This window comes from Notolepis coatsorum (genome assembly GCF_963971535.1).
Source record: "Notolepis coatsorum genome assembly, chromosome: 1".
Classification (NCBI taxonomy): domain Eukaryota; kingdom Metazoa; phylum Chordata; class Actinopteri; order Aulopiformes; family Paralepididae; genus Notolepis; species Notolepis coatsorum.
Window position 1 is genome coordinate 126,951,655 of NC_140165.1, and position 24,279 is coordinate 126,975,933.

The 24,279-nt window shown below is 42.2% G+C and overlaps 1 protein-coding gene across 3 annotated transcripts; it reads right to left on the minus strand.

Annotated features, from left to right (window-relative positions):
• Positions 1-290: 290 nt before the first annotated feature.
• Positions 291-22,644, minus strand: LOC311243659 (uncharacterized protein). 3 transcript variants are annotated; one of them, XM_084332975.1, is made up of 19 exons: positions 22,538-22,644; positions 20,019-20,044; positions 19,603-19,637; positions 19,452-19,489; positions 17,769-17,862; positions 16,070-16,155; positions 15,863-15,914; positions 14,832-14,945; positions 14,315-14,343; positions 14,190-14,226; positions 13,827-13,905; positions 13,358-13,388; positions 13,095-13,131; positions 12,862-12,976; positions 11,961-11,998; positions 11,692-11,735; positions 11,493-11,564; positions 9,300-9,458; positions 291-588 (listed from the first exon to the last, which is right to left on the minus strand). In XM_084332975.1, the coding sequence occupies exons 1-19, from the start codon at positions 22,574-22,576 to the stop codon at positions 469-471; spliced, it is 1,245 nt and encodes a 414-aa protein (XP_084189101.1). In that variant the 5' UTR covers positions 22,577-22,644; the 3' UTR covers positions 291-468. The 3 variants fall into 3 exon arrangements, with proteins under 3 accessions (XP_084189101.1, XP_084189102.1, XP_084189103.1); XM_084332976.1 differs by having other exon boundaries at positions 22,359-22,574; XM_084332977.1 differs by lacking the exon at positions 20,019-20,044 and having other exon boundaries at positions 22,359-22,574.
• Positions 22,645-24,279: the final 1,635 nt, after the last annotated feature.

Genomic DNA, 24,279 nt, shown 5'->3' on the forward strand with positions numbered 1-24,279 from the left:
CGATGCTGAGCGGAGCCATAATGAAATAGAACGTAAGGTTATGTATATAACCAAGTTCTATGAATTATGGTGACGCTCAGCATCAGGACGCCGCTGCGGCCCTTGATCTTTCATTGTGGTGAAATTTGTTGGGAAGGGGATGAGTGTGTGGCCCCGCCCCTGCTTGTGTGGGCGGCGGATGGGGGTGTGGTCGGACGGATGTTGGTATGTAAAGGTACATTTTGAAATGTATTCAGTGCATATCCACTGAAGCGAGATATTATGCAACCGATGCTGAGCGTCACCATAATTCATAGAACTTGGTTATATACATAACCTTACGTTTTCCCGATTGTTCTTTCAGTTTTCAACTTGTAATTAGAACTCGAAAGGTGATGTCAACAGTTTCGACGAGGTCAAAAAGTGATATTACATTATGGCAGTTATATTATACATCGGTGGATGAGAGAGACGTTGGGCAGCGTTGCACTAGTATTGCCGTGCAGGGTGTGTGAGGTATGTGGTGTGCTTGGCCTGACTCTTGCTGTCGATCAGAGCCAGCTGGTTATTCTCATGGTGAAAAATCATCTCCTGAAGACCGCTGAAAATCTGAGAGAGAGAGAGAGAGAGAGAGAGAGAGAGAGAGAGAGAGAGAGAGAGAGATATTGATTAATTGATTGATTGATTGATTGATTGATTGATTGATTGATTGATTGATTGATTGATTGATTGATTGATTGATTGATTGATAACTATCAGATTGCAGAATGGGTACAATACTGTACGGCTCAATACAAACAACTGCTAAGAGGATGCAGACCAGAAAAAGACTTTCGAGAGAGAGAGGAGAGAGAAGGAGAGATGAAAAGAAGATCACCCCTCTCTTTTTTGATCATTATATAAGAATGCATACCTGTATCCTTTCTACAAATCCTCTCCAGCCTCAAAACTATACTTGGTCAAGATTTTCATTATTTTACCCAAACCTCTCCAATTGTCTCGGCAAACCCTTAATTTCTTACCCACTCACTTCCATTCTCTCTCTCTCTCTCTCTCTCTCTCTATCTCTCTCTCTCTCTCTCTCTCTCTCTCTCTCTCTCTCTCTCTCTCTCTCTCTCTCTGTGATATGGAAAAAACGAAAATTACTAGGGCTGTCAGTTTATCGCGTTAATTAGATTAATTAATTACACAGCAAATTATCGCGTTATGAAAATTAACTCAAAATTAATAAAATTAGGGCGGCTGGGTGGCGCAGCGGACATTGCGCTCGTCAAAAAGGCAAGAGACACCGGTATCGAATCCGGCTGTCAGCGTTGCCTCCGGCTTGGCCCGGCCGTCATACTGACTCAATTGGCAGAGTTAGCGGGAGGGAAGTCAATGGGTGGTAGTCTGGTCGTTGTGAACAGCGACTCCTACAGGTCGGTTGGGGTGCCTGCACAGCAGAGACAGGAAAATGGCGGGGGCAGTGTGAGCCTCCTACACGTTACTCCTCGCCAATGAGAGTCCGCGCTGGCAGGTGAAAAGATGTGACTGGCTGCCTCCACATGTATCGGAGGGGACAGGTGATGGGCTTCTATCCTCCCTACAACCGGCCAGTGGGGGGAACATGCAAGCAACGATCAAGACAGGGGAGGGGAGAATTGGCACGGCTAAATTGGGATGGGAGAAAAAATAGAAAAAAGGAGGAGAAAAAAGTGGATCAAATTTTTATTTTTTTAATTATATAATATATATTTTAAAATCTCATTCATTCCATAAGAACGTAGAATAAACATTTACATTTTTTTTTAAATGGTCCATTTGCATGTTCTTGGTATCTGATCTATGGATCTCAGGGAATGTATTTGCAGTGTCAGAAATACTGTGTCTGTTACTATAGGCTTGAGTAAATTGTAATGAACCGAATGAGAATATCAATTCAATTATTATTATTATTTTTTTACTGTGAATAACACCATGCTAAAATTGACCAGACCTGAAAAATCTAAGCAAATGAATAAAGGGAAGATGATTAAACAGAAGGTTTTGTAGATGATACAGTACTGAATTCTGCCATCCGGACACATGCAATTTGAAATATGATTATAGAATATAAAATATCAGGCCTAAAATGGCTATGCGATTAAAATGCGATTAATTTGATAAATTAGTTCATTCTAAATCCTGTAATTAATTAGAAAAAAAATGTATCGCCTGACAGCACTAAAAATTACATTATTCAGAGTAACTTTATGTTTATGATTACGATATGTATATGCCATGGCGATATGTGCTTAGTAGGGCTGACCCCTATTAGTCGAATAGTTGACTAATCGATGGAAAGGAGCCGTAGTCGACTGCCAACCTCTTAGTCGAATGCAAATGAACACACTAGACTAGACAAATATCAAGATGTATCCATCAGTGGACCAATTACATGCTTTTGCAGAGGACAAGAAGCCTTTTGTTGACTCCTTCAGACATTAAGCACCCCCACAGCCCAAATGGAATGATAAAAAAAAATTAAAAAAGTATACTTAAAAAAATTAAAGAACAAGTTTTTTGTTCAAATGTCGACTATCGGCTAATTTCGGCCAATCAAAGTCGACTGTTCAAATCCATAGTCGGGGACAGACCTAGTGCTTAGGTATGGAAAATTGCGTTATACAATCTATTTGATGTTCATTCTATTTGACTGCAGGGTCATGGGATGTGCGATGCGGTATTAACTCATTCAGCGCCAGTCACGATGATAGTCGGGTTAAACTCGCCATCGCTTGAGCGCCAGACCCGAGTATAGTCGGGTTTTAATCGTTATTTCTTTTATTAGCGATATCCATTCATTTTCATCCATCCAGCCTGATGTTATCGTTGGGAATGGGTCTGAGCTTGCAAAAGGGCAAATACCGCCGCCTACACCTTCCAGTTGGTATTGCACCCCATTGGGAATGGTCTAGTTTCTATTCTGGGACGATCCAAGCCGTGCAGGCGTGGTTTAAATACTCAGGCAGGTAACCTGATTCATACACACATCTGCGAGGCTGCCCCCCCGGCTGCCCCCCCCCCCCCCCCCCCAATATGCAATGCTGTTTATCTTTATCTTTATCTTTATTATTGAACGTGGCATGGACCTCCGCGCCCAGTACTTCAAATGGCGATGAGATAATTAGATTATTTCTTTTATTTATTATTTCTTCAGATACAAGGTAAGAACATTATATATAAATTTGATCGTTGATCTGATATGTATTTCTACACCGATCGACGCTGTATCTGTGTGTGTATGTGTGGCTGTTTTCCGTTGGGTGCAGGAGGTGGGGGGGGGGGGGGGGGGCGCGCTACGAGGGCCATTTCATGTATGCACGAGGAAGGATAATACTGATGATCTAGCGTTGATTTCAGGAAGATTCGATAATCAGCCGAAAAATTACAACGTGTTTTGTGTATTCCACTAAAGGGCTACAGTATTATCGTGTCTTTCTCTGGAATTACTAGAAATCACCAAAACTATATTCGTATTCAAAACAGTATAAAACGGAAATGTACAGATGAAAAAACTATCCGTTTTGTACATGTTGACTGCAAGCAACTCACTGATAATCGACGGGTGTATTAGACCCATAGCCATAATTTAAGATATATTTTAAGCACTCGCAAATCTCCCAGTCCTCCCATTGATTAAAGCGGTGGCGCTCTAGTGCCCTCTCGCGCACTTAAGCGTGGTGGTCAATGAGTTCAAAACAAAACTGTAATTTTCAATGAACATTATCAGTTGTTGTTGTTGTTGTTGTTGTTTTACCAGATTATCATTTTGTGAAAAATCTGACTTAATATTAAAAAATAAAAAATCATCACCGTCATTTAGACAACACAAAACAGCATCACGAAAATACATTCCAACAAAAGAGGAAAGTGAGCGGCCAGGGAATGGAAAAACTGAAAGATTATTGGGGTACTTTACAGGCTTAGAGTCCCAAAACAACATGGAAGGCACAAAATGGCTTGGAGATACTACATGGACTTTCTTTGGCGCTCTAAGTTTGTAAAGTAGCCCCAGGGCCGGCCCAATGCATAAGCAAAGTAAGAGCCTGTTTACGGCCCCTGCGACCACCAGAGGCCCCCAAGAAACTGCTCATTTCTAGATTGAATTTTTTCAGTTTTGTTTGATTTTCTTGGCTTTCAGAATATGAAACTCTTGTCGCCAAATTCAGACGATGAATACAATTTTGAAGCTTGTAAAGGCATGATGACAAGCAAGCAGCACACCACACATGAAATAATGAATGAAAGGCTTATAGTAACAAGGCAGGGATGGGTTTTTGTCTAATTTCAAATAAACAAAGTCTTGGCTTTCAGGAATAAAACTTTTAAGCTCATAAAGACATGATGACAAATGGAGAACGGAACAATTTAACAACTGCACTCTGCACTGGGCTGTTTCTCCTCTACTCCTCCCCTCCTCTTTACTACAGGTGTCTTTGAAACAAAATCATGAATGAATGACAAGTTTGTAACACAGCAGGGTCATTACAATAGGCTGAACATTTTTATCTTTTTATTGTTCGCACCATAATGTGCGAACAAAAAAGGAACACACACACCAACTTTATTCCGTGCGACTCCCTCGCAACTGATCCAAGAAAATTGTTTTATTGTTGTTCTCTACATACTAGAGGAAATGAGTTAGCCTAATCAATACGGACGATTGATTCATGTGAACAAGAAATGACAAGACTGTTGAACACCAACATTATGAGAGGGGCAGCCCCTGATGAGCAAGGGGTTCGTCTGATCAGTCAATCATTTTTGACGGCACAGGTTGTAATTGGTCCACAATCCGAGCTATCTGTGCGCGCGCGCACGTGTGTGTGTGTGTGTGTGTGTGTGTGTGTGTGTTTATGTGTTTGTGCTAGCATGTCTAGGTGAATTTGTTTTATGGTTCTTATCATTTGAATATTAGACATAAAGACATACAAGCAAAAAAGGCACTGTGGGATATAGTATTTTCATGTGAATCTATGCAAAGGAATTCATGCAAAGCTGCAAAGGAGAGAGAGAGAGAGAGAGAGAGAGAGAGAGAGAGAGAGAGAGAGAGAGAGAGAGAGAGAGAGAGAGAGAGAGAGAGAGAGAGAGAGAGAGAGAGAGAGAGAGAGAGAGAGAGAGAGAGAGAGAGAGAGAGAGAGAGAGAGAGAGAGAGAGAGAGAGAGAGACAGACTGATTTACCGGGCTGTCTGGTAAAGTGCCAGACAGTACAGCAAAACACTGCTCAGGGACCCAAATGTCCCTGGCCCTGAGGACCCAATAAACTTTTAATTTCTGCATTCACTGGCGGCTCACTTTCCTCTTTTGTTACAAAATGTAGGCAATGGAATTGTGTAATGCAACTCACAATATAAAAAACAATCCCACAATATGATTACCCAGATGATAAACAATAAATATTGGTATATTGCACTGTGATTTTATATGTCTGCACTTTATGTGCTCATTTCATGTCTATTCTATTCTACTTCTTATTGCACTGCACTATTGCACTATTTTACTCTGTCTATTCTATCTTACTCTTTTTAGTATTGTCTATTTTTAAAACTGAATCAAACCATAAACAATGTGGCCTGTTGGGATGTTAGATCCTAATGTGAAAAACTGTGATTCTATGTCTGCATTTTATGTGCTCATTTTATGCCTGTCTTTGTTCTGTTGTGAAGCACTTTGAGCTGCAATTTCTGTATGAAAGGTGCTATACAAATAAAGTTTTATTATTATTATTATTATTATTATATATCGTCTCCCTCTCCCTCTCTCTATCCCTCTATATCCCTCTGTATCCCCCTTTACTCAATTCCTGTGTTTACTTTTGTTAATATTTATAGTTTTTAGAGTTTTGTTCGTACCAACTGTTGGTGCATTTAATGTATATGACCGTCAGTCACTCATAGACATTGGATTACGGGAAACTTACCAACTGGATTACTCACTGGACCAGCTTTCCGAACCGCATCAATGGCCTGAAGAAATTCTCCGGAGATTAGGACCAGATCCTTTGTTCCCAGAGCCCAGGAAAAGACGACGAGGAAAGAGGGCTGGGATCCGTAACAGGCTGAGATCCAGACGCCACCGTACACCACTGCCCAGTATATTGCTAGCCAATGTACAATCAATTGACAATAAACTGGATGACATCCGAGCAAGGATTCAATATCAAAGAGACGTTAGGGACTGCAACGTCCTCTGCTTCACCGAAACATGGCTCACACCGGAGGTTCCAGACCACGCAATTCAACCAGCGGATCACTTCTTTATCCATCGCAAGGATCGGTCATCAGAGTCCGGTAAACAACGTGGAGGAGGTATTGCCTTCATGTTTAACAAAAATTGGAGCGATCCAACTAACGTGAAGGAATTATCCAACCACTGCTCCCCAGAACTGGAATATATAACCATCAAGTGTCGTCCTTTCTTCCTCCCGAGGGAGTTAACGGCGATCGTCCTGATCGGAGTGTATATTCCACCGCAAGCCAGCAACAAGGTTGCGCTCTCCAGACTACACGACGAGGTAAATAGAATACAAGTGGCGAACGTTAACGCCGCCATTTTAGTGCTGGGAGATTTCAATAGCGCCAATCTGAGAAAGGTATTGCCTGACTTCTATCAGCATGTGACTTGCAACACCAGAGGCGGTAACATCCTAGATCACTGTTACACGCAATTTAAAGGTGGCTACAAGGCTCATTCTGATAGTGGCTTTGGTAAATCAGATCACGCGTCCATTTTTCTTTCACCAAAGTACAAACAGAGAATTAAAAGTACTCCCGTAGTCTCGCGAGAGGTGCAGAAATGGGATTTGACGTCAGAGGAGACGATCCGGTCAGTGTTTCACTACACAGACTGGAATGTGTTCCGCGACACAGATAACATTAATGTCTACACGGAGACAGTGCTGGACTATGTTTGTACTAGGGTGAAAGAAACAATCCCCACTACCAAAATGAAAGTTTACCCAAATCAAAAACCCTGGGTAGACAAATCCGTCCGTGAAGCTCTGAGAGAGCGCACCAAAGCATACAACGACGGCCTAGTGGCAGGCAACATGAATGACCACAAGGTGGCGCGATACAACGTAAGGAGGACAGTGTCAGAGGCCAAACGGCGCTACAGGGATAAAATTGAACTCCAGTTTGAACAAGCTGACTCTAGAGCTATGTGGCAGGGGCTCAAAACGATGACAGACTACAAAGGCGCCTCCCTCAAACTGAACAGTGACATCTCCTTAGCAAATGACCTCAATACCTTCTATGCGAGGTTTGATGCTGGTAATAACAACACCAGCTCACAAGCCTCGGCAATGGGGGGGGGGGGGGGGTCGGCTGCTGATGGAGGCGCAGTGTTCAGGGTAACAGAGCATGAGGTGAGGCGGACCTTTAAAAAAGTGAATATCAGGAAGGCAGCAGGTCCGGACGGCATCCCCGGCCGCGTCCTAAAAGTCTGTGCCGACCAACTGGCCCCAGTATTCACTGACATATTTAACCTGTCCTTAGAACAGGCTGTCATCCCCACCTGCCTGAAGAAGTCCACTATTATCCCTGTACCCAAAAAATCCAAGCCTGCTTGCCTCAACGACTACCGCCCTGTAGCTCTCACCTCCATAGCCATGAAGTGCTTTGAGAAGCTAGTAAAGGGCTACATCTGCTCCTCCCTCCCCATCAACATGGACCCCCTGCAATTTGCATACCGCCCCAACAGGTCCACGGAGGACGCCATATCCCATGTGCTGCACACAGCAGCATCACACCTGGACAAGAGGCAGGGGAACTATGTGAGAATGCTATTCATCGACTACAGCTCGGCATTCAATACCATAGTCCCCTCCATACTCATAGCCAAGCTCAGGGACCTGGGCTTGGGCTATGACCTCTGCCAGTGGGTCTTGGACTTCCTGACTGGCAGACCCCAGGTGGTGAGAGCAGGCAACTGCACCTCCTCATCCATCACCCTCAACATAGGGGCCCCCCAGGGCTGTGTTCTGAGTCCCCTCCTCTACTCCCTGTACACACACGACTGTGTGGCTCAGCGGAGTAGCAATACAATCGTCAAATTTGCTGACGACACAGTGGTGGTGGGCCTGATCTCTGCCAACGACGAGAGGGCCTACCTGGAAGAGGTCAAGGTCCTGGCGGGATGGTGCCAGGAAAACAGCCTCTCCCTGAACGTCAGCAAAACAAAGGAGATGATTGTGGACTTCAGGAGGTCGGGGGTCAAGGACTACAGCCCCCTCAGCATCGACGGGGCACCGGTTGAGAGAGTCAACAGCTTTAAGTACCTCGGAGCCTACATATCCGAGGACTTGACATGGACCACACACATTGACAGTGTTGTGAAGAAGGCACGACAACGCCTCTACTTCCTCAGGCGCCTAAGGAAGTTCCAAGTCAGCCAGAAGATCCTTAAGAACTTCTACTCATGTACAATAGAGAGCATCTTGACCGGCAACATCACCTCCTGGTTTGGGAATAGCACTGCACAAGACCAAAGCAGACTACAAAGAGTGACACGTTCAGCCGAACGCACAATTGGAGGGGGGCTCCCCACCCTCCAGAACATTTACTACAAGCGTTGCAAGGGCAAGGCTAAGAGAATCATTAAAGACTCCAGTCACCCGAACAACTGCCTCTTTGAACTGCTGCGGTCAGGCAAGCGATACCGGAGTCTCAAGGCGAGCACAGAAAGACTCAGAAGAAGCTTCTATCCCCAGGCCATCAGGCTGCTAAATGAACAATGAATGAACACTACACAACAACAACCACCAAACGCACATAGCACACACATCCACACGCACACACTCACTTTAAACAAACACACTGTAGCACCCACTCCACACACTTTATAGCACACACCCACTTTAAACAAACACACTGTAGCACCCACTCCCCACACTTTATATTTATGGATGAAGGATTGCACTACAACTCGTACACCTTACTGTAAATTGTACCTAAAATTGTACCTCATCCCATTTCTGCTTTGCACTAGATAGTACTGTACATTAGTACACTGCATAGTATTGTGTATTGTATATTATATGGTAACTCAGAACATTGTACATATGTCTATACCGAACACTGTGACCTCATTTTCTTCTTCTAAATTCATGCTATATTATGTTATTATGTTATTTGATACTATCTTGTCTAGCACAGTCTCTGGAGCGTAACAGTAAGAAGCATTTTGTATGAAAGTATTCTGTACTTCTGTATGACAACTATTAAAGAACTCTAGAACTCTACTCTCTCTCTCTTTCTCTCAGTCTATCTTACTCTCTCAATCCCACCCTTCATCCTCACCTCTTCATTTTTCTTGCCAACCTTTCCAAGGACGTAGCATTGTGTCTCCTCCAGGAAGCGAATGGGAATGTTGTAGACCTTCCCCTGGTAGAGTACAGCCAGGGTGTAGGGCTGGCGGGAGTTCTGGGCAGAGCTGCGTCGGATGAGGAAGGCACCGTCCTGCAGCAGGCAGAGAGGAGAGAGAGGAGAGGAGTGAGAGAGGTGAGGTAGAGTGAAGTGAGGGGAGAGCAGAGAAGAGAGGGAGAGGTGAGAAAGGGGGAGAGGAGGGGAGAGGGTGAGATAGAGTGAAGTGAGGGGAGAGAGGAGAGGAGAAGAGTGAGAGAGGTGAAAAGGGAGGAGAGGAGAGGGTGAGATAGTGAAGTGAGGGGAGAGAGGAGAGGATGAGGTAGAGTGGAGTAAGGGGAGAGAGGAGAGGAGTGAGAGGTGAGAAAGGAGGAGAGGGGAGAGGAGTGAGAAAAGGAGGAGAGGGTGAGATATATGGAGTGCGGGAGGAGAGGAGTGAGAAGAAGAGGAGAGGAGCAAAGAGTGAGAAAAAGAGAGGAGGGAGAGGGTGAGATAGAGTGGAGTGAGGGGAGAGAGGAGAGGAGTGAGAGAGGTGAGAAAGGAGAGGAGAGAGTGAGTGTTATGTGTGTCATGTGCCCTGATCAGGCGTTCCTAGTGTGATGTGTCATGTCTAGATGTAGTCCTCTGTCATAGTGTGTAGTCCCCATTGTTTTCCCCCAGGTGTATCCAATTACCATTAACCCAGGTGTGTGTCGTCTCGTCATCCCCTTGTGTATAAGTAGTCTGTCATCCCTTCCGTCTGGTGCTGATCCTGTCTGTATAGTCCTGTGTTTGTCTGTCTATTATTTGATGTTCATTTCAGTTACGAAAACCATGGTAACTATTAATTAAAATATTCTTTATTTAGATACTTTGGCTGCCGTCTCCTTATTGTGTAACATTGACAAGTTAATGAGCCTTCCTTTAGTCAATGGTTACGTAATAGTGAGATAGAGTAAAGTGAGGGGGGCGAGGAGAGGAGTTAGAGAGGAGAGGAGAGAGTGAGATAGAGTGGAGTGAGGAGAGGAGAGAGACGCAGGGGGAGAGAAGAGGAGAAAGTGAGAGAGTATGGTGAGGGGAGAAAGGAGAAAGAGGAGAGAGGATAGAAAAGAAGAAGAGAAAGGGGGAGATGAGAGAGGGGAGAGAGAGAGGAGAGATAGGATTTAGGGGACAAAGGGGAAACGTAGGTAAACCACTCCATATACTACTACTAGTATACATACACTCACTCAAGTAAAAGTAGAATGCTCAGGGGTTGGTGGGGGGTAATTAGTTACACGTCAGTATACTCACTACCTTTACGACCAAAACTACTCAAGTAGAAGTAGCATAGGATTACATTCTTAAAAGATTACTCAAGCAGAAGTAAAAGAACACACAAAAGATATACTCAATCACAGTAACTTTAGCAATTGACTATCACAAACCCCACCCCCTTTTCTTGATCCTCCAATCACAACTGTTCCTTCCCGACTGTTACTTTCCAATTCTGGTGACAGGGAATAAAAGAGACAAAACAGGAAGGCTAACAAAGTAATTAGTAAAATCAGTGATACATAGATTATAGATAGTATATACTGCACATAGTGTGTACTGTGTACACTGTACAGTATGGGTGTATGGACACATATCAGTGTCACCATTATCCCCAAGGGCTTTTGAATCTGATCTGATTAGTGGTGACTCTGAGGGTTTGAGTATGTGTGTGTGTCACATCCTGAAGCTGACCCCCAAACACACACATGAATACACACACACATACACACCATGCGCACGCGCGCACACACACACACACACACACACACACACACACACACACACACACACACACACACACACACACACACACACACACACACACACACACACACACACACACACACACACACACACACACACACACACACACACACACACACACACACACAGAAAAACAAACACTATCACTCTTTGCACAGCACTCTTGCAATAAGCCTGTGTGTCTCATTGGCTGGAAATGAAAACAAAGTTATAGCTGAGATTACTCTCACGTCGTTAGCTGTTCATTTCAGCATGAAATGAGACAGAGCCTCGCGGCAAATGAGGATAAAAGCCCATGGAATCCCTCGTGTAACCGACAGAAAGCTGCCACAGGAACTCTGTGTGGTTTACCTTGTTGACTCTCAGTAAAAGCTCCTCTGCAGTCTTCCTGTCACAGTCTTTAGCAAACCATTCATTGTCCTCCTGGAATATATCACAGGAAAACATAGAAGATCGACTGAGTTTAAATACTAGTATCACACCCACTCTATGTTTACTTTTCAAGTAGAATTGTATATATATATATATTTAGATATAAAGTGAGCAATACCTCATTCCCTGCCTGCTTGGTGGGTTTCATACCAGGAGGGGAAGCTTTGACAGAGAGATAGAAATGTTTATTAGTGTGAAGTAATGGTTTGAAGGTTTCACATTCAGCCTCAACCACATGACAAACCATGTCCAATCCAGGTCAAACGTTATGGACTATGGTATATAGAGAGAGTACCTTAACTGACCCTAGATGGTAACAGGTCCCAAACAAGCCCTTAGGATTAAAAACAAATAATAACAATAAAATGATGTGCTAAATGTTCTTACCAGCAGCCTTCGTGTCCACTATTGGAGGGGGTGGGGGACTGAAATAAATACAGCAGGTCAACCATTAGAAAATTACTTACAGTTTTAATCCGGAGATATGCATTAACCCTTGTGTGGTGTTCACATTTTTGTTACTCACCCAATGTTCGTGGGTCTGGTGGATATACAACATTATAGGGATTTTAAAACAATAAAGCTGTAACAATTCATGTAAAAAATACTTTGTTAACCTTATCTCATTTACAAGCAATCTACACAGCATACATGTATATGGTTAATATTTGCCATTTACCTCTGCTAGATCACATTTATCAATAAAAGTGCTAATAATGTTTTGTGATAAAATGTGAAAAAATTATTCATTATAATAATCAAGACATGAAGGAATAAATCATGTTTATCTTGAAAAATATAAATGAAACAAGGTGGAGGCAGACGGTGAAGGTACACAGTCAACCTTTTTGTTTAATTATTACCATGTTTACTTATTTTCACCTACAATTTCCACACATTCAGGTCTAGTGGACCAAACACCATGCATGTAATATAAATGTGCACAGTGTGCAGTCAATGAAGATGTGTTCTTCATATTAAATGAGCCATGGCCAATGAGGTTCAGGTAACAAAAAATCTAAATAATTTGTATCATTTCTCTTTCCGTAAACGTTGAAAACGGGTCCCACAGACCGAACACCACAAAAGGGTTAAACACATGTCACTATATGGGGTCAGCCTGGAGAACCTGCCAAATCTGTGCAAAATCAAAACACATTTTATGACGCGATGTGCATTGTACCTTCTCTCGTGTCTAACTCCATGCCTGTATATACCTTCCCATTTTGCTCCAGTGCACACCTTGCTATCCCTCCACATCCCTCTATACCTTCCCCAGCCCCCTTACCTGGGTTTAGCTGCATTTAGCTCCTTCAGGTTTGCTGGGAGGGGCGGCTTAACGCCAGGAGTTGGAGGGGGGAACTTGGCGGGGAATGTGGCACGTCTTACGTCTAGGGTAGGAGCTGGTGTGGGAGGACATGTTGCTCATCATCATCATCGTCATCATTATTAAAGGATGTAAACAAATGCTTTGATTCATTTCTAATGTAACAAGTTGTATTTTTCTATTTGATTTTTTACCTGATTTTACCTCACCAAAGGAAGGCAGGAATGAACTCTGAAACAGAGCAAACAATAAAAGAACAACATAATGGCAGGTGTGGTCAAACTGAGAGCTGTTATGTCAGGTACCTCTGACAAGCCATCACTTGCAGGTACATGGAAAAAAGCATTTAGATAGTAGTGAAGAATTTAATTCAAATTCAGTCGTCGGCTACACTACATAATGCATTATAGTGATTAAACCATGTTGAAATGAGAGACGTGTGATGGGAGACACTCACAGAGTTGGCTCTGGGTACGGGAGGCTTCATCCTGCAGAGAGGACGGTCATTCTGTTACATCTTCTACTGTAAATACTAACACGGCATCGTAGCCTGCCAATAAGAACCTGCAGCAGTATCCTGTGACTTTTAGGTGCACTTTTAGCAAGAAGTGAATTGGGGATTAGTAAAGCCGGATGCTGCTTTGTTATCTTTTCTTCAACCTACCACCCCCTTTTCCCCTGCCCTACCTTCTCTCCTCTCCTGCCCCCCCCCCCCTTACTTCCCAACTGTCTCCCCTACTGGCTCCTGTATTTGTTGTCTGTTACTCGTGGTTTTATGTGTGATTGTGTATTCATATTGTTCCCTGTGGTTCTGTTTCTTCGTTTCTCTGTTTTTTGCCTATTGTCAGCGACTTTGAAAAGCGCTATACAAAATAAATGAATTATTATTATTATTATTATTATTATCTTTGGTGGGGTGTACTCACATGGGTATGGTGAAAGCAGCCGATGCCGCCTTGGCCTGAGTAGGGATCCTCAAGAGCCCACGGGGCGCAGGAGGACAGGCTGAGGAAGACGAGGACAGATGGAGATGGTCATGTTCATCAGACAGACTGAATGGACCTACAATTGACCATATTCACATGGCGGACATTTTGCCCTCATGTCAAGGTCAGGTTGGGATTTCCTTTCCACCCTGTTCCCTTCCCACCAGGGTTGGGAATCCCAACCTGAGCACGACATAAGAGCAAAATGGCCACCGTGTGAATATGGTCAATTGTAGGTCCATTCAGTCTGTCTGATGAACATGACAATCTCCACCCGAGGCTGTGTGAGTGACTGCAGCCTACCTGGCGTGGGCTCTAGATATAGCTCATCATTATCTCCCTGAGAAACAGAAGGACACAAGTTCTATAACACTTCTTAATATTATGGAGGGGTATCGTTAAGTTGTCGAAAAATCTGTTACACTCACCTGTCCCTCATTTGGATCCAGATACACATCTGAAATGTAGAAAGAAAATACAAACTGTGTTTAATTGTAGCTGCAGCGGTGTCATACAGTCCCCTAGTGGCGATTTAAAATACTAACATTCCATCATGGACTAAAGAAAATCTAACAGCATATTTTGTCAACATTATATTTGTTATTTAATTGTTAGTTAGTTAGTTAGTTAGTTAGTTAGTTAGTTAGTTAGTTAGACAATTGATCTATCTCAAATCCCGCCCTCTTTTCTTGATCCTCCAATCACAGATGTTGCTTCCCTCGGATAAACAAGCAGCAGTTGCGATTGGAGGATTAAGGAAAGAGGGGCGGGGCTTGAGACAGGTAAATTCCTCTTCAGTCATAATTTTTTGCTCTGTTAGCAGCTGTATAGCATGTTTACCTGCCTGGCAGTCACCTCAAATGCTGCAAAGTGACATCACACACAGGGTGTATGAATGGCCTGGATGAAGATGTCAGGGTTGTTTGTATCAGTGGGGGGAATTACCTTCATCAGAGGCAGGGGCCGGGGCCGGGGCGGGGGCGGGGCGCACAGGAGGAGGAGCCGCCTTCTTGTGGCCACACCTCTTCCCTGGTTTCTCTTTCCTGTCAATCTCAGGAGCTGAGAGAGCAACGGATGAGATAGAATAGGGAGAGGGGGTGAGGGAACGCAAAGGGTCAAAGAGTATACAGCAGGGATAGTGAAAATGACACTTTACAGGTCACAAGTAATGATTACGTAACTAGTAGCTAATGAGGAACTGTATGGTAACAAAGTGTAGGAACAAATATTTAACTGGAAGTCAACTTTTAGATTTAGAGGTAAGCAGGTAGAAACTTTGAGTCAACTGGATAGCTATTTAGAAGCCATTCTGGAAGAATTGCCTGGCACTGAGATAATACAACTCTTTCGTATTATCTCAGTGCCGGAGTTTAATGCTGGTATTTTTTTTGTTTTTTATCCACTTTTCTCCTTATTTTCAATTTTTCTCCCATCCCAATTTCGTGTATCCAATTCTCCCCTCCCCTGTCTTGAACGTTGCTCGACTATGCCCCCCACTGGTCGGTTGTAGAGAGGATAGAAGCCTTGCATCACGTGTTCCCTCCGGCACACAAGGAGGCAGCCTGTCACATCTTTTCGCCTGCCAGCGCGGACTCTCATTGGCGAGGAGTAACGCGTGGGAGGCTCACACTACCCTCGCCACTTCCTGTCTCTGCTGTGCAGGCGTCTCCCAACCGACCTGTAGGGGTCGCTGTCCACAACATCCAATCCCCACCCATCGACTTCCACCCCCTGACTCTGCCAAATGAGCCAGTACGACGGCCGGCCCAAGCCGAAGGCAATGCTGAGACTGGGATTCGATACCGGAGTCTCTTGCATTGGTGACGAGCGCAATCTCCGCTACGCCACCCAGCCGCCTAGTTTAATGCTGGTCTTAAATAGAAATAAGTATCTGAGCATTTCAAAAGACTGACAGATACACAACTGTATCATAGTCATATTAAGCACCAAGGATGGCCGATGAATACAACACTCACGTCTCTTGCTGTTGGGATCAAAGTAGAACTGCTCAGAGTCATGTTGTTGTTTCTGCGAGAAAGGATTGACATACAGAACAACATTAAACGCTCGATTTTGAATGTACAGATAGACGTCTCGCAGGACAAATGTGTGATGAAATGCATAGACGGGCCTGAGAGGAACACAGAGAGATGGACTGCCAGGGATGTTGGAACTTTAATTACCGAGCCTTTGCCCATCTGTGTCACCTTGGCTGGCCGTGGGGGAGGAGCCGCCTGCCTTTGGGGAACAACGGGATTGGACGTCCTCTCTGTGGAGCAGAGAACCATCAAGAGACGCTGTGACTTCAGTTCAGTTCATTTTTATTTCGGATATTGGACACATAACAATGGTCATTCCATAAATCGCCAACGTTTTACTATAGCTGCTATTGCAGAAGAGTTTAGGCTTGTCGGGCTCTACCCCTAAAGACTTACGTTTGTTTTGTTGTTGTTGTTTTTTTTTTTTTTCTTTTTTTTTACATTTACATACATGCATTACTATACACTATACACATATATACCTGCACATGTCTGCATACATACACACCTACCCCATATCCATACACACATACATGGCAAAGAGCACCCCATAGTTGGTATACACAGCTTATTATTTATAATATGATACAGTATTTATTGGATAAATGCATTATATGGCATGTATATAAAGTGATATACAGTATATAGTACACATTACAGTATGTATATACTTATATAGATATATATATAATAAGTATATATAATACAGATATATAATAAGTATATTATATATATACTTTCATGAAGAGGTGTCATCTAGGGCTCCTCTTAGCCGAGGTCCATTTGCGCTTAGTGGTCCAAGACCTTTTTTTTGGTATGTTTTTTTTCCACGCTGAATGAGATATTTTCTGAAAAATGATAAGCGCCTATCTGGTAAGCACTAGATTTAAAGAGCTCATTCTGCATGATTGCATGTGGGAAACATAATTTTACAGGATTAAAGGACTTATGTCTCAGCAGGATTTAGAAAAACTCATCCAAGCATTTATCTTCAGTCCGCGCCACTCCGGTAATGCTGTATTTGCAGGTCTCTCTAAAAAGAAATCCATTAGAAATCCATATCCATCAGCTGCAGCCGATTCAGAATGCTGCCGCTCAAGTCCTCACTAAAACCAGAAAAGTAGATCACATCACTCCAGTTCTCAGATCTTTACACTGGCTTCCTGTCTTTTTACTTTAAGAGGAGAGTCTTATAATAATTATAAATTATACATTTTTATAATAATAATATTAATAATAATATTTTCCACTGCATTGTAACTTTTATCCTCTTATTCTTTCTGTAATTTTTGTGATTCTATTTGAATGTTTTGTGAAATGTGCTATAAATTAACTTGCCTTGCCCTGCCTTACAGATTTGTCAATTAAATCAACAATCGATTCGTCAAAAAGATAACATGACCATTAGACAACTAAGAATTTCTTTAGTCAAGGACAGTGCTGTATGAGCCAAAGGTAGCACAGAGAAGAACATTCATGTCAACTACTGCATATTGTAATCTGCATGTATTACACCAGTGGCTTTCAATGCTTTTGGTTTGTGGCCCCAAATAACAGAGGGACACTTATTTATGACCCCCAACATGGTCCAAGCATAGACAGACTGGTGAACATTTGACGTTTATTTTCCCTTTTAAGGCTATTTAACTTCATAAATGCATTATTATTTCACAAAATAAGATTATAAATGAGACACAGTATTAAAAAGTATCTCCAACAAGATTATGAATAATATTGACTTAAAAAGCATTAAGATTATACAGAACCAGTGTACTGCACATCATGCTCAAATTGATCTTGTGATGTAATGTGGGTAATACGTGACTCGGTGCTATGGTGTTACCCAGATAAACATTTTCTTCCATCTGTCTAGGGGGAACTTTGACGGGAGCACGCTCACAGGGCGGTGCCTCGTATGTGTCCCCGTCCTCTTCATCCTGCGGTTAAGTACAGACAGAGTACAGTCATATCATAGTAAGTACAGACAGAGTACAGTCATATCATAGTAAGTACAGACAGAGTACAGTCATATCATAGTAAGTACAGACAGAGTACAGTCATATCATAGTAAGTACAGACAGAGTACAGTCATATCATAGTAAGTACAGACAGAGTACAGTCATATCATAGTAAGTACAGACAGAGTACAGTCATATCATAGTAAGTACAGACAGAGTACAGTCATATCATAGTAAGTACAGACAGAGTACAGTCATATCATAGTAAGTACAGACAGAGTACAGTCATATCATAGTAAGTACAGACAGAGTACAGTCATATCATAGTAAGTACAGACAGAGTACAGTCATATCATGGTAAGTACAGACAGAGTACAGTCATATCATAGTAAGTACAGACAGAGTACAGTCATATCATAGTAAGTACAGACAGAGTACAGTCATATCATGGTAAGTAGAGTATAGTCATATCATAGTAAGTACAGACAGAGTGCAGTAGTATCATAGTAAGTACAGACAGAGTACAGTCATATCATAGTAAGTACAGACAGAGTACAGTCATATCATAGTAAGTACAGACAGAGTACAGTCATAGCATGGTAAGTAGAGTATAGTCATATCATAGTAAGTACAAATAGAGTACAGCCATACCATGGTAAGTACAGAGTACAGTCATATCATAGTAAGTACAGACAGAGTGCAGTCATATCATAGTAAGTACAGACAGGGTGCAGTAGTATCATAGTAAGTACAGACAGAGTACAGTCATGTCATAGTAAGTACAGAAAGAGTACAGTCATATCAATGATATCATTGTAAATGCAGACAGAGTACAGTCATATCATAGTAAGTACAGACAGAGTACAGTCATATCATGGTAAGTAGAGTATAGTCATATCATGGTATGTACAAATAGAGTACAGCCATACCATGGTAAGTACAGAGTACAGTCATATCATAGTAAGTACAGACAGAGTACAGTCATGTCATAGTAAGTACAGAAAGAGTACAGTCATGTCATAGTAAATACAGAGAGTACAGTCATATTATAGTAAATGCAGACAGAGTACAGTCATATCATAGTAAGTACAGACAGAGTACAGTCATATCATGGTAAGTACAGAGTACAGTCATATCATAGTAAGTACAAATAGAGTACAGCCATACCATGGTAAGTACAGAGTACAGTCATATCATAGTAAGTACAGACAGAGTACAGTCATATCATGGTAAGTACAGAGTACAGTCATATCATAGTAAGTACAAATAGAGTACAGCCATACCATGGTAAGTACAGAGTACAGTCATATCATAGTAAGTACAGACAGAGTACACTAGTCATATCATAGTAAGTACAGAAATAGTACAGTCATATCATAGTAAGTACAGAAATAGTACAGTCATATCATACATTAGTAAGTACAGAAAGAGTACAGTCATATCATAGTAAGTACAGACAGAGTACATCATAGGCAGTTCAAATAGAGTACAGTTGTATATAAGTGGATCTAAAACAAAATGAGAACCCTGACTAAACTTAATTTTAGCACATATCGTGTTCTACTTACAAACTCGCCCTCTGGCCAGCCATACCCTGCATTGTTTTCTGAAGATAAGATAAGAAGACAAGAAGGTACAGGTATAGAAGGTATAGAAGGTATAGGTATAGAAGGTATAGGTATATAATAGGTATATAGGTAGGAGGCATTTAAATCTCACCTATCCTTTTGGGGGGCGCAGGAGGCCCACTGTGCCTGATGGAAACAGGAGGGGGAAGATGAACCATACACACAATAACACAGAACAATTCTGTTTTTACACACACTATACTATTCCTTTATTGTTTTGTCATACGTCACTGCCACCGGTTCAAAGTTTCAAACATGTTATCACAGGCATAAAGTCTGTTTTTATTTTTATTTTTTTATCTATTTAATAAAAATGTCTAGAACTCAAAGTTGCTTTACACTAAGAGGAGGTGGTAGTGAGACAAACAACAGACAAAGCATAACACAAACACACATGTATGGATGGGGATTATAGCCTATCATCAGTACACTTATCATCAGTATACTTATCATCATATTATATATATCAGCCTATATATCATCAGTATACTTATCATCAGTACTTACAGGTTCTTTAATTTCTCAAAGAAGCTCTGAAAAAGAACACAATACCGTTGATGTAAAAATGATTAAAAACAAAAATACAACACAAAGAGAGAGGTTAATGGAAAAGTACACAGTAAAGCTACATTTTTCAAGCTGTCTATGGCATACATCAGCACCGTGAGTTCTCCTGGGTGAAACAGCATGTAGAGCTTATCTATATTTACATGTAGTTAACCCTTAACGATCAAGTGCGACACCAGACACATTACCACAGCTGTATCAATGGCTGCTTTATGTGGTGAAGGTCACATGGAGACAATAGAGCTTAATGTGAAGCCAAGGCCTCAGGTTACTGTGGGTCAGGTAGAATACATCCACAAAACATACCCCCAAACGTCACCGTTTTACCACTGATTCAAATCCAGGTGAACTTCCAGTGATGCTCAATAAAAGACAGAGCCAGCTAGCGAAGTATAAGAATGGTGTTGTCACTGTTACCACAGTTACATGGGTGAATTTTCAGCCTAACGCAGAGTAGCTAGAGGGTGGTGTAACTGTCACTTATAGGCTGAATCCTTTTGAGTATTTAGGGATGCTCAGAGCTACATGGCCAGCTAGCTAGCCCAAGCTAAAGTAAAGAGGGTGGTGTCACTTTTACTGTAACAAATCTGAATCCTTTTGAGTTTGTTTGTTTGTTTGTTTGTTTGTTTGTTTGTTTGTTTGTTTGTTTGTTTTGGTCATGCTACCTACCCCAATCTCCATTATGAATTGAAAATGGGGGACCCTGATGTAAACAAGACGAAAGTCCTTCTCTGGTCTGCATCCCGTGTGTATTGAGCTGTACTGTACCCATTCTGCAATCTGTTAATTAAAGTTTTCAATCAATTCAATCAAAACTTAACCTGATAACATTACCCAGAGCCAAAAGTTATGATCTGACCATTTGAGATGCAATGCACCTAACTGTCTTAAGATGTATGTGAGTGTCCTGACGTTTTGACGCACTAATAAATATGCACTATATCTGTGAAATCACAACAGTGTGTGTTGACAGGAGAGGGATGTGATTGATGGTGGCTGGATTGTGTATTATTATTTCACCACCGTGATGAAGCAGAGATAAGCCCACACGACAGCTGAAATCAGGAAGTGGAGTCGCCTCTGTTTTCCTACAGGGCCTGTTGCCAGCAGGGCTGGGCAGAGAGGAAGTGCTGATGTAAATGACCACGGAGGGACTGATAGGGGGAGGGGAGAGAATCGGCATGGAATATAAAAATAAAGTTGTAAAATAGGTTTCTCTCTCTCTCTCACACACAAACACAAACTCTATTCTATTTACTGTGTATGTGTAAATCAGTGAGGAGCAGGTGCATGGGGATGATGACATGATGACATGATAACGACGTGATGTTTCTTGACTTCTACATTTCAACTGTGTTTCTTATAGTGCTGTTTTAAAAGTAGTTCTTCCTATTCCAGTAATACTGCTTTGCTCTGTACGATAAACCACTGTGTGCTGCTACATCCAACTTCACTGAGGGGGATTTGAATTTCAGAAGAACAATAACAAAGCTATGAAGCCCCAATCTGGATTGACTTTTACCATAAACAAATCTTTTACAGCCCAACAAAAATAATGCAGTGAATACAATTAAGAACTCATAGTTACCTGTATCTCAAGAGTAAACTATTCTCCATTTTTTTTATTTTTGGTGGCGGTGCTACTGATTTGTTTACACAGATTGGGCCTTTAAACTGTCAATCAATAATAATAGCCTTGTGGGCCTAGAAAACCACCAGGAGGAAAAGGAATGACGGTGAAAGGGAACATTATCTGATGCAAACACTGCAAGTGCCAACATTCAAACCTTTGATCATCAATAATTGTATATTTTCCAACTACTGTAAGTAATCACATCCAACATAATTGAATATAGATGGATTACAGATTAAAATAGAACATTTGGTTTCTGAAGCTTAATACACACTGAGCATTACAAGCATTAGACCCAATAGCCAACTGAGATAATAACTGAACTGAAGTGATACCCATTGCTAACAAGACATTAGCCTATAAAAGTGAATTTAGGCTATAGAAGGTCCTCCAGCATACAACGGTTGTGAGATCAGTTGCACTGTTTTCCCCAATTTCAACACAACCACTGTGTTTCAAACTAGGTTCTAAACAAGATGATAAATTAACTAAAAAGAGGAGAGTTTAAACGTACTGGTTACTGTATTTACAATCCTGTACGCAAATACAGTATCCCGCTTCCTTTTCACACCCTCTCTCCTAACTTTTAGACCAATAACTTTTAAAATATAAAAATTAAATATAGCAAATATAAAACTGTACATTACCATTGTAGATTTAGGTCTCACAGCTCAACTCATAAGGAAATCCTTGTTTCTGGTCTTGGATGCAAATGTGTAGGCTATTAGACTGAAACGCGGAGATACAGGTTCAAAGTGGACAGCAGTTATAACAAGCCTCACCAGTCTGCCCGCCGCTCGCTCTGCCGATCATTTGCATAGCCTACCTGTGTCACCCAGAGACAGGTGCGTCTCCTGGGTGTCATGTCTTGATAGCTCTGCTTCCAAATGAGTTCACAGATGAGTGTTCACAGGTGTGTGTGGCCTGCATAACTGTTCCCCACTTTGCTAACAGACGGTACTCTCAGTACTGCTGGTATCTGCCTCTCCTTTCTTTCTTCCTGCAAGCGGGGCTACATTACAGTATGCTAACTCAAAGGGGAAATGAATATATATGACGCCCCTTTATAACCTTCATCTTTACAACCTTTATAAAGGCCAGAAGTGTCCTTTTGTACCTATAGCCTACTATATTGAAATGTTACTATTAGTGTACTGTATCTTCAATTTAAATATAGCTGCAAGCAGCCTATACAAGGGTGCAAGCCTGTATTGATGTTTATGAGTTGTTTGTTTATGTGGACTGGAAGAACACATTTCACGGGGCATGGTGTGACAATGTGGAACTGAAGGACTGAGGACATGTAAACATTGAACTATCGATTGATGGAGGAACCAGGGGAGAGAATTGGCCTTTTCTTTTTTAACTTGCATGCTGTGTTTTCCTTTTTTTTGGTTAGCTGTGTTTGCCCATTCCTCTCCTTATCTCAATGAACTAATCAGAGACAATGCCCTTCAGCTAGCAATGAGGTAATCCCCCTTGGTTGGTGTGGGGCGTCTGGTCAGCCCTGAATAAAGTCCTGCAGGAGAACCTGAGACACAAGAGGTTGTGTTCGAGCCCTGTCAGACACCAAGCCCGGGAGGGAGATTCCTGTCTCCCTGTGAGTGGCTGTCTCGTGGTGATGACCGGAGTGTTGGACGTCCTGTGATGATGACCGGGAGGATGCGACCCTCTCTGCGCCGCCCCTTTGCCTCAAATAGATCCGCTATCTGCTCTATCTTTAATCTTTCAAAATGTTCAGTTGCTATCGCATGCACTTATCTGTGTTTCATTACACATATGAGTGCATGCTTTACCAACTGTTCGCCTGTTTTATTGCAACACTATCACCGACATCTAAGACGGGAGATCCCCCCTTGAATGGCCCTTTATAAGGTTTCTCTCCTCCACATTGCCTGTGGTGCATTTATTCCTATTGCTAGGTTTTAGTGAGTTTTTCCTTACCTTCTGCGTGGGGTATGTCTTATTTTGCATTTATTTTAAATGTTTTGGACTTTATGGTGTTTTTGTTTTGTTCTTGACTTATTGTGATGTTTCTTCTTGACTTGTTTAAAGAAGACGTGTCCGGCCCATGGGGACATTAACGTGTGTTGTCGGGCCTTACAAATACATTTGATTTGATTTGATTTGATTCCCAGGGTTTGAGTGAGAGAGGCACACTGTGCCTTTCACCTGTTGTCTGCGAACGAATGAGTGTGTTGGAGACTTGTATGTGATGGACTGTATATATTCAACAGCTCCTTGGGTGCTTTACCTAAGGAGCCGACAGCCAGAGAACATTCCTGGAGTGCAAGGAGAAGGTGAGTGACAAGAAGACTGGATTTCGTCTGGAGTTCCCCTCACAGACAGATGAACGCCTCCCTAAGTATTTCTCTCCCCCCTCGACGTCCCTCCCTCTTTCGGCCCCCCCCCCCCCCTCCCCTCCCACGCTCTCCCCGCTCTTATAATGAACTGACTGAGGCCCCGTTTAGACGAGCGTTTTGTGAACAGAAACCGCAAAAGTCATCTTGCGGTTTCACTTTTAATTTTACGTTTAGACGAGCGTTTTGGAGTGGAATTCTCCGTGCA

What these genes read in the sequence shown, in the direction of transcription:
- LOC311243659 (XM_084332975.1), bottom strand. Translation starts at nt 22,576, where the DNA reads ATGACACCCAGGAGACGCACCTGTCTCTGGGTGACACAG. An exon ending in TTTGAGAAATTAAAGAACCT is followed by an intron (nt 19,638 to 20,018) that starts GTAAGTACTGAT and finishes TGTTTCCATCAG; the next exon opens with GCACAGTGGGCCTCCTGCGC. An exon ending in TGATCCCAACAGCAAGAGAC is followed by an intron (nt 14,946 to 15,862) that starts GTGAGTGTTGTA and finishes TTGCTCTCTCAG; the next exon opens with CTCCTGAGATTGACAGGAAA.